Source organism: Monodelphis domestica, chromosome 7, assembly GCF_027887165.1.
Source record: "Monodelphis domestica isolate mMonDom1 chromosome 7, mMonDom1.pri, whole genome shotgun sequence".
Taxonomy (NCBI): Eukaryota; Metazoa; Chordata; class Mammalia; order Didelphimorphia; family Didelphidae; genus Monodelphis; species Monodelphis domestica.
The window spans coordinates 33,427,361-33,445,911 of record NC_077233.1 but is presented as its reverse complement, the minus strand read 5'-3'; the positions used below and the strand labels follow the sequence as shown (position 1 = coordinate 33,445,911).

The 18,551-nt window shown below is 39.3% G+C and overlaps 1 protein-coding gene across 1 annotated transcript in view; it reads left to right on the top strand.

Moving 5' to 3' along the window:
- Positions 1-1,001: 1,001 nt before the first annotated feature.
- The window catches only part of MDFIC2 (MyoD family inhibitor domain containing 2), a 25,735-nt gene continuing 8,185 nt past the window's right edge, over positions 1,002-18,551 (top strand). The window contains exons 1-2 of the mRNA XM_056806265.1: positions 1,002-1,044; positions 13,018-13,311. Coding sequence (XP_056662243.1) covers positions 1,002-1,044; positions 13,018-13,311 — 337 coding nt within the window. The remainder of the gene's footprint in view (positions 1,045-13,017; positions 13,312-18,551) is intronic.

Below are 18,551 nucleotides of genomic sequence, written 5' to 3'. Positions count from 1 at the left end.
ATCTTCAGCTTTGAATCATTTTCAGGCTTGAGGAGGCTCTACTTGTAAAGAGGGCCAGAGTAGGAGCAAGTTCTTATCTCTTGTACCTGGTTTGGTTCTGATAAATATTTCCATTTCAGAGTTTTAGAGCCTGAGTTTTAGGGAGGACAATCTAAAAATAGGAATGTAGTTGGATGGGAGAAGGAAGGAAGGAAGGAAGGAAGGAAGGAAGGAAGGAAGGAAGGAAGGAAGGAAGGAAGGAAGGAAGGAAGGAAGGAAGGAAGGAAGGAAAGAAGCAAGTATCTTTTTAATGCAGAAAACAAATAGTAAGAAGGGAAGGAAAAAAAGAATTTGTTTAAGCCTAAGGCTGAACTGATTATCTTTTTAAAAAAAGATGAGTTGAACTTACTAGAAACCAGTAGTCTCATATACTATCCTCTTTTTCTGTCTACTCTGTGTATGGAAATAACCTTTTTATCTGGTACCTGTTGGGTATATAATAAAAGCAAATTTTTAAAGAAATGTAGCTATAGTTCAAACATTCTTAGATGAAATTTTCTGCCCAACTCTAATGTCTTAGATGTAAAGCACAAAGTTATAATCCTCTCCAGTCCAACCATATTTATTTAGAGCCAAACCCTCCTCTCTGAGTAATGGCTACAAAGATAAAAGGAGAAACAGTTCCTGCTTACCTTTTCCTATAAATTTAACTTCTGCTTAGGATACATGGGCTATTCAGAGAGAATTAGTACCTCTAGTATGAGAATTTGCTGAGATCTTTTCAGGGATGCTCATGCACTTTTGATAACCATTTGTCACTCTACTCTTATATGTGTCTCCAAGAAGCTATAGTATGTCCAGTGACTACAACCAAGTAAAACCTTCTCGACAGATAGGATAAGCCAGGATGAGGGTAATGAACAGTTCTCAAACCTATCAGTGACTTAGGGCATGTCTGTCACAAGCAGAAGTGAAGACTTCCCTGGCAGAAGGGACACATTAGAACAATTTCTCCAGTGGCCATGAAGATCGCTGAAGCAGGCACTTTGGAGGGCTCAGAGCTTGGTAAACCATCAAAGTTGCCAAGACCATTCACTGCATCCTGGGCCATCACTAGTTGTCCTGACTTTTGTGCTGTCAACTGGACTTTGATGATTCCAGAAGAGTGATTGAGACTGGTGACTGTGCAACCCAACCTCACTTAAATCCAATGATGTGACCCATGATGCCATTGATTCTCTTAAAAAATGAAGGATGACCAACAACACTTTCTAGTGGGAAAAAGACAGTCTGTAAGCAGATATGTGAGATCATTTGAGGAGGGAGAGAATGAACCACGCTGAGTATTAAGAAAGGTTTATCATAGAACATGGCATAGAGGTTTACTTTGAAGGATGTTGGGGGATTCCAGGAAGACTTGTTCACTATATAGCCTGCTTTAGTAGGTAAATCCTGGGGAGCTGATTGAGTTAAATATTATTCAAGTCATTCATCCAATGAAATAGTAAATGCCAAAAGCACTTGACAAAGGAAGAGGATACTTGGCATAGTGGACAAAGAACAGGACTAGGTCAGACAAATCTAAGTGGGAATACAGGCTCACACTGCAAGATTGACCAAGTCACTGAACCACTCTCAGCCTCCTCCTTATCTTAAAAATGGGAATGATGATAGCACCTACTTCTCAGAGACATTGAGATAGCATTTGTAAAACATGTTGAAAAACGTAAAGTATTATATTAATATTAGCTTTTATTATTAAAGATGGGATTCGAACTCGTGTTCCTCACTTCAAACCTATTCATTCATTTGATGATCATTTGTTAAGCACATACTATTAATAAAGCATTATACCAGGCACTAGGACAAAGAACAAAGATCAACGTCAAATAATCCCTGCCCTCAAAGAGCAAATATTCTATTGGTCAACACTTTCTATCCGTGACTACACCATACTTCCCCTGAGTGTTCTAACTTGCAATGATGACAGACATCCCAATTCTATAAGAAGCTTCTAGAGACTGAATCCAGTTTCCTGGTCCATAATGTTGACCTTACTGTATGTAGGTAATTGCAGAAGATCATATTGAAAAGACCACATTCCCAAGCCTTTAGGAAGGGCCTTGGGAAGTTTGCCATAAGACTTAGAATGGGGGGTTGGGGGGATGTTGTTACTGTATGTTAAGAATGTGCTTTTTTTGAATAAACAGAGAAGTTTTTTGAGTGATGGCTTTTGTTCCCTTTTGATCGAATGGGGCTGGAATGAAGAAATCAGTTTTCTGCCATGCCTTTCTATTTCTCCCTTTGATTTGTCTTTGCAGTGCTTCAGCTCTCAAACTTAGGTTGACACAAATATTAGCAGGGTGCAGATCCAGTCAATGCAGTCAATGTTCTTCTGGCAACGACTGATAGTTTTCATCACATTTTTCAATCTACTCCCATTGAATGCCTTGTCTGTATTTAGGAGGTGATTGTGTTCAGACATACTAGACTAGAGAGAAAATAAGTCATATTTTTCTGGAAAAATTGCTTAGTTTCAGGTGTGATGTGTGTATGAGAAAGAGAAAGAGAAGGAGGGAGGGAGACAGACAGACAGACAGACAGACAGAAATATACTTTACCCACTTCAATTATAAAGTAAAGTTTGGAAGACTTCCCCCCTCCCCCTTCCACCATATAATGTAATCACAACTAGCTATAAGAAAGTGGGATGTCATGAAGGAGGATTCAGAACACTTGAGTCTCACCCCAATACTGACCCTGGAGAGCTACCACTAAGGATGTCACTAAGTTTTTCTTATCTAAAAATTTAAGTGTTGGGTACAACACTGGGCCTGGAGTCAGGAAGACCTGAGTTCAAATCTGACCTCAGTCACTTGATATATATATATATATATATGTGTGTGTGTGTGTGTGTGTGTGTGTGTGTGTGTGTGTGTCCTCGGGCAAGTCACTCAACCATGTTTACCTCAGTTCCTCATCTGTAAAATGAGATGGAGAAGAAAATGGTAAACACTCCAGTGTCTTTGCCAAGAAAACCCCAAATGGGGTCATGAAGAGTTGGACAAAACTGACACAACCAATCCACAATAACTAGAGCCATGACTAGAAATTTTGGCCTCACTTCCACTACCCACCATGGCAGTAAGCAGTATTAAATGAATTCTTAAATTAATTGTGAAGAAAGATAAGACTTCCAATGCCTCCCAATAGGGGAAGGACACACACACCTCAAAGACACTCAAGGCTTTAACTAGAGAAACTGCCTTCTTTTCTGCAGGAAAAGAACTCCTCTGATATTAATTTCTGGACTCTACATTGGAGCTCTGTGAGAGCTCAATTAGAGAAGGTGAAAGGTAGAAGATGGAAATTCTCTTCCTCTTCTTCCATGATTTAAGGAAAGCTCTGGGGGAATCCATATCATTATTTCCCAAAGAGCTATTTACCTGAGCTTCAGAAACTCATTATTTTGCAAAATGAAATCACCTCTCAAATTCTCACTTCCTTAGATCATCTCCCCTTCTAGATGCAGCTGCAGGATTTTATCATGTGCCTGCATGGCATATCCTCACTCTCCCCCCAACTTTCCATGTCCTTTTTATGTGTTATCTTCTCCATAAGAGAGTTCTTTGAGGACAGGAACTATCTTATGTATTTCTTTATTTCCTCTCCTTAGCATTTAAAAAAAAATGTTTGACACTGTATGTGTTTAATAAACAGATCTTGGCCCTTACTCTGATTCTACAATCCCTCTACTCTAACAATGGCTCTGCCAATTGATCAATAAACATTTATTAAATACTGACTATGTGCCAGGAATTGTACTATCTACTGGGGGTGCAAAGAAAGTCAAAAAACAGTCCCTGCCCTCAAGGACTTAAGAATCTATTAGATTCTTACATATAAAATGATTATGTACAAATAAACTCTATACAGGATAAACAATCAATATAAGGAAAGAACTAGAATTAAGAGAGAAAGAGAAAGATTTTCTATTGATGATGGGACTTAAACTGGGACTTGAAGGAAACTGGGGAAGCCAGGAGTTAAGAAGAGAAGGAAGAGAATTCTAGGTGTGGGAGACAGCCATTGAAAATGTTTAGAGTTGGGAGTCTAGTCACTGACTCAGTACGTGAGGAGGGGTGGGCTAAGGTATAAGAAGACTTAAAAGATGAGATGGAAAGAGTTATAAAGAGATTTGAATACTGGAGGATCTTCTATTTAAATCTGGAGATAAATAGGGAGCCACTGGAGTTTATTGAATAGGCAGAGGGTGACAATATCAGATGCAACAATAAGGAATTTCATATTGACATCTAAATAAGAATGGATTGGAACAAGGAGAAACTTGTGGCAGACAGACTAGCAGCAAGTTATTGCAATAGTCCTGGTATGAGATCTGCTTCAGTGATCACAGCATCAGAGGAGAGAAAAGGGCATAGAACTACAAATGTTATGAAGGAGGAAATGGTTGGCTTTGGCCATAATTTGGATGTGGGAGAGTGAAGAGTCAAGGATAACATCCAGACTGTGAGGATGATTGTATTCTGGACAATAATAAGACGTTTGTAAAGGGAAATGCTTTTTTAGGAGAAAAGAGAATGAGCTCAGTTTTGGACATATTGAGTTTAAGATGTCTATTAGGCATCAAGTTTGAGATGCTTAAAAGACAGTTGGAGATGCAAGACTGGAAGTCAGTAGAGAGGTTAGGGCTCTATAATTAGATTCGAAATGGAGATGATAATTGAATCTGTAGAAGCTGATAAAATCATCAAGTGAAATCATATTGAGAGAGACGAGAAGAAGGCCTATGACAGAGCATTTGCTATCAAGTTTAGCACATGTTACCTGGATGAAGAATCATCAAAGGAAATTGATTGGAGGTCAATTAAATGAAAAACCAGGAGAAAATAGTATCCCAAAAATCCAGAGTAAAGAGACTAAGGAGAGGAGGATTTTTAAAAGCTATAGAGAGGGGAAGAGCTAGGTGGTTATAACAGGGAGATCCTGGGTTTGAATCCTACCCTCTGACACTTCCTATCTGTGTGACCCTGGACAAGTCACTTAACTTCCATTGCTTAGCCCTTACCACTCTTCTGTCTTGGAACAAATACACAGTATTTATTCTAAGATGGAAGCTAAAGGTTAAAAAAAGTATAGAGGTCAAGAAGTATGAAAATTAAAGTTATGGTTTGGATTTGATGATTTCTGAGGACTGGTTGAATGGTGCATATTATGTCCCACATTACAATAATATGGTCATCGTGTTTTGTAACTGGAGTTGCTTGGCTACCTGGTTGGTCCTGTCTATATCCAGGGATGATGACAGTTTTGAATTCCTAGCTATAGCATGGTTTAAATCCTTGGGAAAGAATAGCATTAACCATTCTAGCTAATAGAAACTGATGATTGTGATTGTTTTTTGTCAGAAATTTTCAGTTTTCCAACTTCATTCCAAACTTAGATATTAAGGCCACATCACTTTGTCAGCCTCTTACCATGTTGCTTCTCTGGAGTTTCAAGTAGGTTGCAGGAACATTGTTGTTATGAGAGAAACTCAGGAATAAACCAAGTTTTTAAATAGGCATCTGTTTGTTACCCAAATTGGGAGACAGTAAGAATAGAAAGATGGAGAAAAACAGAGAGAAAAACCTCAACAAACTACAGTGTGAGCAGCCTAGGCGGCATGGATAGAGGGCAGTTGGAGTTCAACATAAGGCAAGATAACTATCATACATACATGAAGGGTAGAGATTATTTTGTTCAGTTGATTTCAGTTGTATTTGACTCTTCATGACTCCATTTGAGTTTTTCTTGGTAAAGATGATGGAGTGATTTGTCTTTTTTTCTGCAGCTCATTTTACAGATGAGGAAATTGAGGCACACAGGGTTAAGTGATTTACTCAGGCTCACCCAACTAATAAGTATCTGAGACCAAATTTGAACTCAAGAATATGAGACTTCCTGACTCCATGTCCAGCATTCTGTCCACTGTGCCACCTAGCTGCCCCTACAGACTATATTCACCATTTATAATAAAACCCAGACACCAAAGAATTGGTGTTGCCTATTAAATTTGCTATTCTGCAGCAGCAGAGTACCTTATGTTAGAATAATAAAGGAATGGTCTTCTAGTGGCCTTCAGAAAAAGCTTAATTTTTCTATATTCATATGAGTATTTTTATTCCTTTTGGACAGGGTGGTGGGGTTCAGATAATATAACTGGACTTCTAGGGACCATCCACCTCTGTGGGGGGAAAGAAAATGGTCCTCCACTGGCCATGTCTTTCAGATGCTATGAAAGCCATCAAGGACCAACGTCCCTAGAAGGGGATGGATATGGCAACTATGAAAAGGACTATGGCTAAATTCATCTGTCTCGAGTTCTCTGATGTGTCTTAACTAAAGTGTAACCATGCACTCTATCAGAGTCCTTAAGGTCCTGGCTTATAACATGGAAGGAAATAACAGCAACAATTCTCTTCACAGTCTGGATAATTCATTGGTATCTGTGTCCATCCCATAGTCATATTGGTTAATGTCCCCAGAACATTATCTATCATCCCAGCCACTGTATTGTAAATTATACAATAGCCCCAATAAAGTGCAATTATTTCTACCACAGCTGACCATAGTATTAGCTGTAATGTTTCCCATTAGATCTTTCCTAGGCTCTAACTGCTAGTTAACAGTTAGAAAATTGTTGTTGTCCCCACAAGCTTTGCTTCCTAATCAGAATCTAAGCTGGCTAGATCCTATAAACCGACAGCCCTAGTACAGCCTCCCTTTCACATTATCTCACTTCCCCAGTGTTCCAACTGACCCAGAATGGCAGTTGGTGAAAAGCCTCTACTCCCCTCCACCAGGAATCAAGATGTCTTTGATCCTGTGTGGAAACTCCTAGGCAGAGCCTCTGACAATGACTGCTAGCCTGAGGAGATACAACTGACAGTTGATGACAGTTGATGACATTTGGTGACAGTTGGTCACTAAAGCTTTTTTTTTAATGAGGGTTCTGTCAAATCCTGGGGTGCCAGTTGAAATTAAGGGGTTCAGTCTTTCAGAAAAGAGAGAGGAAAAGAGAGGAGACCTTCCTTCTCAAAGCAGGGTTCAAGGGAGACAAGAGATGTAATGGAGAAAAGGTTTGGGGATGGTAAAGGGAACAGGATCTAGGAGAGGACAGCTGATGTTTAGAGTTGACTCAGAGAGAGGAGAGGGGGTCTGAAGACTTTTCCCCTTCTGTCTTCCTTCCTTAGCTATGGCTGCTCTCCTAGATTTGCTCTTGTTCCTCTTATCCACCCCCCTCCACTACTCAAGACCAAAGGGTCTCCACTTGATCTGTTCACTCACACTTGATTCATAGATTGGAGAAAAGATAACTATTGTAATGTCAACTCAATCAGGATAATACAAAGGCTTAACTGGCAGGGAAATAATGGGAAAGGAAAGTGGGGAAAGGGGGTCCCTGCTTCTATCTAAAACCCTTTTCCCTACCTCCTTGAGTTTGGGGGGAACTCAGGCTTTGGCTGCCTGAGCCCCCTGAGAGAAAGTCAAGTGACTCACCCTGGGTTTGGCCCCTTGGCCACAGTTCAGACCCAGGGCAACAGTAGCCGAGGTAAAGTCTGACAGAGATTCAAAATGTCTTTCTCAGGTTTTTCTTCTCTGAGTCTCTTCAATACTCTTTTTCAATTAGGAAATGTTGGGGAAAAGGATTTCCAGTCACAAACAGGAAAAAAAATGGGTAACCCTCAGGAGAAAGTCTTATTCAACCTTTTTCCTTTGGTTTCTCCTGAGAGAGCAACTCCTCTACCAGCCAGAATCTTCTCCACCTCCAGATTCCCCATTCCTGGGTCCCCTCCCCCATCATGGTGATTAGTTCTACATACTCTTCAGTCTGGCACTTTTCTTATGTGTCAACCTCTGTCACAACAGAGAACAAAAAAAAAAAATAGGGGGAAATCTCTTTTTTTAATTGTAAGATGGGAACAGTATGGTTCAACATGAGTGTTGCCTATGGAGTGAAATGCCCCAGCTTTGAGGTTCAGTTTTGCCACTTACCTCTTATATGACTATGGACATTACTCTATCTCTCTTGGCCTCAGTTTCTTCATCTGCAAAAACAAAGAGTAGGATTAATTGAACTGCCATATCAAGAGTAAAACAGATAGATAGATAGATAGATAGATAGATAGATAGATAGATAGATAGATAGAAGATAGATAGATAGATAGATAGATAGATAGATGTGTGCCTAGTACAATAGGAAAATGAATTCTAGTACCATTAACCTAGACAGATAAGACCCAAGAGGAAACCATTTAAGGAAAGGGAGAAGATGAGAAGTTCCATTTTAGATAAAGGGAATCAGAAATGATTCAGAGATCCAGGTGGGAATATTCAAGAGCTATATGAAAATGAAGAAATGAAATCTAGGGAAGAGATTTAGGCTAAAGACTTACAAATGTGAAGCATTTGTGTAGGACACAATTTGGAAGTCATATAATGAAGAGAATCCTGGTTTTTTGAGTAAGAAAACTTAGATTTAGATATTACTTCTGAGACTGTGTCCCCTTAGGCAGTAAAGTCCCCAAACTGCACCCCAGTTTCCTAACCTATAAAATGAAGGGATTGGACTACACAACCTCTTCTTACTCAAAATCAATGATCCTGAGGAGCTGGGTGATTCAGTGGATAGAGAGTCAGGCCCAGAGATCAAAGGTCTCCTTTCTGATATGGCCTTTGCCCTTCATCCACTTACAGCTTCATTGCCTTATTATTGTCAAAGGCAATGCTGTCAGATCAAGAATTCTGGAACGTTCTGTAAAGCTAAGCAAACTTTGGGTTGAACCCAAGTGATGGAGTGTGTATATCCGCTGTCAGAGGACCAGATCACAAAAGCTTCTTACTTAGTTGGCTGCAAGGGGATAAATTTTTCAGCCACAACAATGTAGGGGACAGGATACTTAACTAGAGCCCACTGATCCCCAAGGAATCCATGAATCACTTTCAGAAGGTCCATGAACTTAGATGGGAAAATATTTTAATAACTCTATTTCAATATATTCACTTCACTTGTTACCCTATGTATTTTATTTTATGTATGCATTAAAAGACACTATTCTGAGAAGGCTTACCCAGACTGCCAAAGGGGTCTATGACACACAGGGAAAAAGGTGAAGAACTTCTGCTTTCAAGCCATTTACTGAGTTCCCATGAGGCTCCATTTGTGGATGCTCAAAGTATTAGAATACGTATTCCATGAATGCAAAAAATAAAAAGGAATATGTGTAAGAATAAAAATGAAAGTCGTTTTCAAAACTTACCTTCCTTAATAACTTAAGGATACATCAATTACAAATGCCTGTCATATTGATTCATTTTTTTTTGCACAAGGGTAGTCAATAAATGTTAATTGAATTAAATTCATAACATTTGCTCAATGGTAATAAAAAATTAATTAACTGTCTGTCTTTTCTGTTACTTAAGTTTATGTTCATCAATTCCTGCCTTGACCTTTAACCTCAACATGAATTTCCTGCTTCATGGACCCTCTAAAGAAGATAGGTTCCATCTTGTTGAGTCTTTTGTCTTCTGCTTCTAAGAAATCTAGTTCTAATTTTAAGCTCTCTGAGCTCTTCTAATTTTGACTTATTTTTGCTGTTTTGGAAAAAATATATTTTCTCCAAGTCAATGTCAAGAACTATGTATAACATTCCAAATATAGTTTTGCAAGTTTCTTATTTAATTCCAAGATACTTGCCTGCACACAAGATTTGATACCTCCTTTTATGCGTTTCTTCTTTTAGCTGCTGCTACTGTATAATACTTTGAGTACAATGTCAAAGAACCAGGCGAAAGAAGAAATCTGGGAAATTTATTGCTAGCTTCCCATCACTCGAAGATGGGAAATGTCACTTACATACACCCCAAGACTGTGACTCATTTCAGATGTCAGAACTCTGGGTTGAACAGGCTGGGCTCTGAAATGCGTATGTCAGATGCTCTGTTGAAGAGGAAGAGATAGTTCCCTTTGGGGAATTGGAAAAAAAAATAACAATATAAACAGGGATATAAAAATTTTAAAATAGCTTTACAAATGGCAGCTTGGATGTTCCATAAAACCATGTCAGTATGGGACCAGTTTGCTCCAAGTGCTTGCTTGAATGCAGTATATCATCTCCATTCAAAATGATATACTTTATAAAGGTCTCAAAGTTAAAAAGAGAAGCATGCGATGTGTTGCTTTATCCAGTATTCTCAGCATGTTCTTACACTTTAGTAACCTCTATCCAACTTTTTTTGTTTCTGAATTACTTTGTGCAAAAGCAATTTAAATTACATGCAGCCTGACTACATGTGATAATTTCAACTGATTGTTAATTAATTCTGTAAGTAAATAGCTCCTGCAATCTCTCTATTCATCAAGGTTTTACTATCTATCAACCTTCTCTGGGCTGCTCTTTCTTTTATAGACATTGGAAGCAGCTGTATTCTGACACGCTGGATCGCAGCCTACAGAAGCAGGTAGCCCAGCTTTGTAAGGCTCTCAGGATTGCAGGCTTGCGCAGCTAAGCTATTTATAATCATCCAGGTCTGCAACATCACTTCTGATTTGGTACAGTGGAAAGAGAGAGCATGGTGGACCTTGTAATTAGAGCATCTTAGTTCAAGGTCCTTCTAAGGCTTTACTCCATGCGTCACACCCTTGGACAAGTCGTTTGCCCTCTGGGGACCTCAATTTTCTTATTTTAAAAGAAGAGAGTTGGACTAAATCCAGTTCTAAATCTATGATATGATTTTCCATGAGGCAACTCAGTGGCTCAATGGATAGAGTGCCATACCTGGAGTTGAGAAGTCTCATCTTCCTGAGTTCAAATCTAGCCTCAGATGCTTACTAGCTGTGTGACCCTAGGCAAGTCAGTTCACCCTGTTTGCCTCAATTGACTCATCTATAAAATGAACTGGAGAAAGAAACGGCACACTACTCCAGCACCTTTGCCAAGAAAACCCCAGATGGGGTCAAAAAGAGTCACACTTGGACATGATTGAACAACAAAGAAAAAATCCTTCCCAGTCATCTTGTCTTCAGTCTCACAATGAATCAGATAACCAAGAAAATAGAGAATAGACTATTGAACAGATAAAAAGTACTTGGCCATTTTCTTCTCTAAGAGAGTAAGGCATATGGTCAAATGACTTATTTAGGGTCACACAGCTAGTATCTTAAGTCTTCCTGATGCCAAGCTCAGGATTCTATCCACTGAGCCATCCATCTACCCTAGAACTATGTATACATCCCCTATTATTATTCCAGTTCTACAGGATCTGAAACCCATAACTGCCTTCAAAGAGTTTACAATTTGAAAAGTAGGGAAAAGGAAGCATTAAGATTATATCAGTGAAAAAGTAGCATATCTTACCTATCTCCTGTGTGCTAGATTATTAGACATGAGCAGGACTGTGGGTGCTGCTCTGCCTCATGCCTGCTCCATAACATTGGACAGAGATTAGCATTTCCCCCATCCAATTGGCCAACCTTACTGTTTATCCAAATATCACTTTAATTGCTCTGTTCTACTGGAGGTGTTTCCCGAGCCCCTCTGACATACAGATTTCCTTTTTTCCTAGTCTACACCTCCTGCCAAGCCTTTTTTTTTTTAGATCAAACCATAGCTAAGAAATTTGAAGCCAATGTTAAAATGGAGAGGATACGACAAGCAAGTTGAAAATGAAGGCACTTTTCAAGGTCTGAAACAACAACAACAAAAATAAAAATCACCTGAGACGAGTGTATGCCCCAAGCCGTTAACTGTGGTATCTCCTCTGATGGATCTGCCAGCACCTAGCTTAGAATCACTCATTGAGAATCAGTGATGCAAGAGCCAGCAAGCTGTTGCCTTTCCCTCTTCTGCTGGCCAAAGTTAAAAGGCTGTAATGAATAAATGGGTATCAAGCCGACTTTTCCATCTGCACTGCATTTAGATGCAACTCACAAAAGGACTAGGATGGAGATTTGACACAAAATCATCTTGGTCATGGGCTTTGCCATCTAATTCAATTCTCCATTCTCATATAATGAAAGAGATACTATTGCTTGTCTAGGTAAATAGGTACCATGTTGGAGAAAATAGTCCAGGGATGAGAACTATACTTTGGGTCAGCTACGATGCACAGTGGTTAGTTCACCAGAATTATGGTCAGGAAAAGCATCTTCCTGACTTCAAACCTGGCTTCCAATATTACTAGCTGTTTGACTCTAGATGTCACTTAACTCCATTTGCCTCAGTTTCCTCATCTGGGTAATGAACTGAAGAATAAAATGGCAAATCACTCCAAGATCTTTGCTAAGAAAACCCTCATAAAGAGCCAGATATGACTGATCTAAAACAACTCTGATAAAACAGAGTAGGGATAGAGACTGGACCTGTGAGTCATTGTTGCAGGGATCTCCTTGATGAAGGAGACTCCTTCAACCAATTCAGGTGAAGACCTTTTCTCTGACTTAGAGTCTTGGAGAGTTTCAGCACTGAAAGGTGAGGAGACTTGCCTGGGATCAAACAACCAGTGTGTATCATAGCCAGGATGTGAACTCAAGTCTTCTTGGCTTAGGAGGCTAGTTCTTTATGTCTTCTTCTATACTCTCCATCTAGAATAAAATCATACTTCATTAAAATAGGGTGAATAATTGTTTATTACCATCATACATGAAATGTTTTAACTACACACTTTCTACTTCATTCCTGGGCCTACATTCCTATTTTCAATTTCTCTAAGAATTATCCTAAATTCTTTCATTCATTCACTTCAATACTAAGTACCTAACTTGGTCCTGAACCTGTATTCCATGCTGAGAATAGAGAGACAAAAAAAGAAAGAAAAAAAAAGGTTCCTGCCCTCAACGAGGTTATATTTTATTAGGAGGAGACAGTTTATTCCTAGGCAAGTAGATATAGTAGATATTACTCTTAAAAGTCTAGAATGTGTATTCCTTGTTGGACTGAAAATCTCTGATTTTTTAAATTCTTTCTTTGTAAGAAGGCTGGGTTAGAGTTCCTATAAACAATTTCAGGTTTGTTTTGTGTGTGTGCGTGTATGTGTGTTTTTATTCAGATACTCAACTCACAAATGAAAAGCATTCGGATGAGAAATCTGTTAAGGGCATCGTTATAAATTCAGTATCCGAATTCAATATTGCCGACGCACCATCCAAGGAAGCCCCCAATGAGAAAAAACTGTCAGCATCGAGCACATCGCTATCTTCTCTTGAGGAGTGCCAAGCTAAATTCTCATACCTCCAAAACGATTCATCAGTTCATCAGAGAGACAATGATGGTATGTTTCTTAAAATTCAACATCTCTTGAAATCAAACCATTTTTCTCCCCCCACCCCTACAGCAACCCTGTAAAGAGCATCACATATGCTTACTGTTGGAGAAATCTTTATGAATATTAAAAGAGAGGGCTCAGGATCTAGACAACAGTGAATGACACATGTCAAGGTCACTTGGCAAAAAAAGCGCTACTTGGCAGATCATTTGCTCTCAAAGCTGGGAATCTATAGGAAAAATGTTTTTTAAGTGGCTCTGGTTTAATCAGTCTTATTTGCTGGGCGAGGAAGGGCGTGCAGGCTTTTCTTCCCCACCCCACTCCCCTCGCAGCTCTGGGATTCTTTTTCCTCTGCCATTGTGTAAAGAAACTGGGAGAAGAAGCATGAGAGGCTCTAAAAGACACAAATAATGCTCATAGGAAATGTGGAGAATCAGATACCAGCTGCCTATGGAGGATGAAATGTCTCCAGGAAGTATTGATTCCTGGGCATGCTGATTGGTGTGAACATGAGCCATGCTAGACTGGGGGATATCATTAAAGAGGCATTCCAGCTACAAAACAACCTGAAAGGGGTTTGAGGGTAGAAACCTCACCAAAGCCATTTGGCTTGGCATAAATGCCACCCCCAGGCGTGGGAAATTGTTTCTTCACTGAACCTCCATGGCAGCTTTTCTTTTTTTCCCCTCTTTAATATATTTTAAACCCTTACCTTCCATCTTGTAATCAATACTATGTTTTGGTTGCAAGGCAAAAGAGTGATGAGGTCTAGGCAATGGGGGTTTAGTGCCTTGCCCAGGGTCACCCAACTAGGAAGTGGCTGAGCCCAGATTTGAATCCAGGACTTCCCATCTACAAGCCTGGTTCTCTATCCACTGAGCCACCTGGCTGGCAGCTTTTCAAGGGGCAGAATTTAGGCACACATTTTTAGCTTTGCAGAGTCCTGCTTTCACACCTGAAGAAAGCAAGCTACTTCCTGAGAAATTGGGGTGGGTTCTGGAGGGAGCATGTAAGGGAAAAGATAGATTTGCAGTGTCCCTAATGCAAGCTCCTAACTTGGAACTGTGGTTTCCATTTTTTAAAGCAAACTTTCCCTGATTGCAAACAGAAGCATCTCCCAAAGTTGTCCATTTACAAGAGAGCAGGAGTTGTCTGGATTTTAAGTTTGCCACCCCAAAGCCTGACATACAGGATAAAGAGTCTACTTGGAAGTAGGGAGTCCTGAGGTCCAATTCTTGCTTGTGACACATTCTATTTGGGGGACTCTGGGAAAGGCACTTAAAGTACCAACCTTCACTGGCAAAGAGTCTCCTCCCCAAGGTGCTCTCTCCTCTGGGAAACTCACTTATCCAGGCTTATCATAAACTTTACTCATTAGTAAGCACTTACTACTTATTCTTTCACCTTGTATGGATACTACTTCCTTGGCTAAAATGGCAAATCCAACCCAGAGTCCACACAATTATATCTAAGTAAAAAACCTTCCCTCTTATCTTCCATATTAAAATTGATTTATCATGGCCAATACCCTTGGACAGTTTGCTTTATCTCCCTGGGCCTCAGTTTCTCTATTTGAAAAATGAAGTGGTTGGACTAAATGACTTCTGTGGTACCTTCCAATTCCAGGACTCTCTTTCTTTGATCTTGGAGCATCAGCTCAAATTCCAAGAGGCTACATTCATTCTGATGTACCCAGAAGTCCACTCTACAGAAAATTGCCCATACTCTAAATTTCATGAGGTTATAGTACAAAAAACATTGTTGATTTTTTTTCTTTATCCATTGACTTTTCTAGCATAAATCAACTGGAAAGGACAACATGGATTACACTTAGAAGATACTATTCAAAGATTGGATTATCTCCAAATGCTATTAATAGGATATATATGCATGAGGGAGAGAGAGAAAGGGAAACAGAGATAGAGAGAGAATGAGAGAAAGGCAGAGAGAAAATAAGAAACAGAGAAAACAAGGCAGAGAGAAGGGGGAAAGAAGGCAGAATAGAGAAAGGGAGCAATGAAGGAAGAGAGATCTCAAAAATATGGAAGGGAAAATGATGCCTCCCAGGCAATTCTACATCATTATTGGATGTTTCCCCTCATTTATTTAATTTAATAAACACTTATTAAGGGTCTGCCATGTACCAGGCATTTTCCAAAGTGCTGGAGGTTATAAAGATAAAAAAAGAACCCTTCCCTGCCCTCAAAATGCTTACATTCTCCTGGAAAGCTACAGCATGTATGCAAGAAAGTAAATGCAAAGAATCCGCAAAGAACTTTCAAAAGATAATCATTGGAGAAATCAAGAAAGGCCATATATGGGTGGTGGTAGCTAAAATATTCTTTGGACTAGGCAAGGGTCTGCCCCCCTTCTGCTTCCTAATGTTGTCAATGATTGCCTATGTGATTATCAAGGCTTTAGCAAATGACGGGGACACCAGGATGAGGATTCCAATAACAAAGCACTTTACTGGATGGTCCCCAGGCTACTAGGAACTTGTCTTATGGGATCAGTCTAAAAATCCTTGAATTAAGAACTCCCAGTGTCTAGATCAACACCATAAAGCTATAATGTTCCCAAGGAAAGATGCTGATCTATTGTATCGATGATCCCAAGATAACGAGAATGGCTCATAGCCAGTGATGAGTACCAAGGACCTTGCATTCTCAATGAAGGACCATAGTAATTGCTCCATTAAAATGGTAACTGGTACACAGTAGCTTCATGCAACATAAATAACAGGCTTCTCATTGTTAAAAATAGCCGAGGAAATTAATAAGGCTAATTGAATGAGGTTGCTTTTGTTAAGATTTGGAATGAAGCCAGCCCGACCCAGGAAATGCAAGTTTATGACTGACCTGTCAGCTGACAGTCCATCCTTTACTCACCCCATTGTGACAAGGCATCAAGGAAAGAGTTTTTGTTTGTTTGTTTGGTTTTAATTTTTGTGTGCAAGGAAGAGAATGAAGTAACCAGAGTCAGGCTCCAGGGAAGGAAGAAGAGCAAATCGTTCTCACCATCCTAAATCCTAAAAAAAAAAAAAACAAGAAATTTCAGAGTTTCAGAATCACCTCATTAATAGAGGATTTGGTGGCTGCAATTAATTTAATAATGCAGGCATTGAGAAATGGGGAGGGGGGTCACTGTTCTTACTGAGATAAATATAGTCCAATCTTTCAAGAATAGCAGGAGAAAACAGGAAGAGAACAGAGAAGCTGACATTCACTTTTATGCAGTTTGTGGTTAATTTATTTTCAAATGTATAAATGCGTGCATCGGAATGGATGTTTAATTGCTAATATCTATTATTTATATACATTGCCCCACTTAAAACAGGATGAAAAAGCCTCACCCATGCAGATTTTGTAAAATGTGCTGCATCCATTAGCACACAGTTCATGGTGTGTGCCCTGATGGGAATTTAACAGTCTCTTCACTGAACATCATAGTCTATGTGCTACAACATCACTTTGTTGTTAAAATGTTGTGCTTTTTGTGTGGTCCCTCTCCAGAATAATGGAGAAAGTCGAGAGAACTCTCTCTATCTTCAGCATCTTGGATTATCTCTCTTCTGATTGCTAGGGCATCACTGGGGTTAATGAATGGAAGGATAAACTTGTTATTAGAAAACAGATTTTGTGCGTGTGCGTGTGTGTGTGTGTGTGTGTGTGTGTGTGTGTGTGTGTTTAAAGCCTGAGAAGATGCCTAATGGATGTGTAATTTTGAATTTGATACATGCTATCTAGGTGGAGGGGAAAATCATAAATATAAGGCACCTAAAAAGAATAGTCTTAATTACACCATGGCCTACTGGATAAAATGATTACATTTTCTACCCTGTAAATTTCATACAATTAAATGCAGCCGTGTCACCTTATAAAATGTTTCAATTTTATAATTATTTCAGTTCATTTACTCAGAAAAAAATAAAAGCACAAATTTACTCAGGATCACCCAAATCCAGTCATTCTAATTCTAAAGAACTGACTTAAAAGTTAGTTGTGCTTGTCTGAACTTAAATAGCTCTTGACATATTTAAATACGTATTACAATTGATAACATTGGGGATGATACACTGGTTACAGAAAGACACTCAATCACACTTTATTTATTCATATTATATGCTAAAGGATTTTTTTTAAAGAGAGAAGCCTTTACCATTGTGTAAGGGGTGGGATAAGGATTTTATTCTTTTGGACTAGAAACTTTTAAATGCTCAGGTTGAATGAAAACATCATAATGCTGCCCAGTGAAATTCATCAGTCATCCTTGATATTTCCACACAGTAATAAACTAGCACATTAGGGCACATGATGGAGAAAATACAGTTCTCACCTGTACAGATCAACCCCCATCATGGCTTTCCTGGAGGCAGCCTCCATGTTTTTTTTTTTTCCCACCCTGGTTACCATCACCAATGGTGCCGACATATTGCAAGGAAGGACTAAGTACTAAGACTACCCCTAAAGAAACCCATTTACTGTTGCCTACTGTATGTAGTAATAACACTGAGTAGCAGAAAAATAAAAAGGCAGAAAGCATTAGACTGTAGGCAGCATACTGGTTGTCTAAAGCCATTGTCCTGGCTCACCAAAGTTTACCATAACTAAGCATGGAAATAGAGAGGATGCATCTGGTACATGAGCTGTCCTTCTATATGGTTAGCTTTTAGGCATGCCCAACTCTCCTCTCCTTAAAATTGATTACAAGACCCTAGTGAAAACAGACCAAAAAAGGAAGGCAGGGATCAACTGCCTCCCCCCACCCAAAGACAATAAGGATGAAGAGAGGGAATGAGGTGGGATATGGGAAACACCAGTGAGAACAATGGCAGGATTAATCAGAAGGGTCCTGGGGACCCCAGTCTTTTCAGACTCAATTCCCCAGATGAAATCCATGTTATGATTTTTTCTGTCTCTACCTTTTTTACTCCCAGTAAATCTTTTATTTTTTTATGCAACCATAAATGCATATAGTATCATCCTAAGCCTGGAACAAAGAGGACTCCATAGATTTCCATTCCAGTGATCTTGAATTGTATGCCCTAAAAGGAGAAGGGTGTATAATAGCATGCTTGGACTCCTTTGCTTCACGGAAATGCTTTCATGGAAAGTGATGGATTTAGAAATAGAAGAACTGAGAAGAAATATCTCCTGTGCTGCTCTGTATTAACTTAATCATAGCACCTAGTATCTTTGGGGATCAGTTTCTTCATCTGTAAAATGAAGGATTTGGACTTGATGACC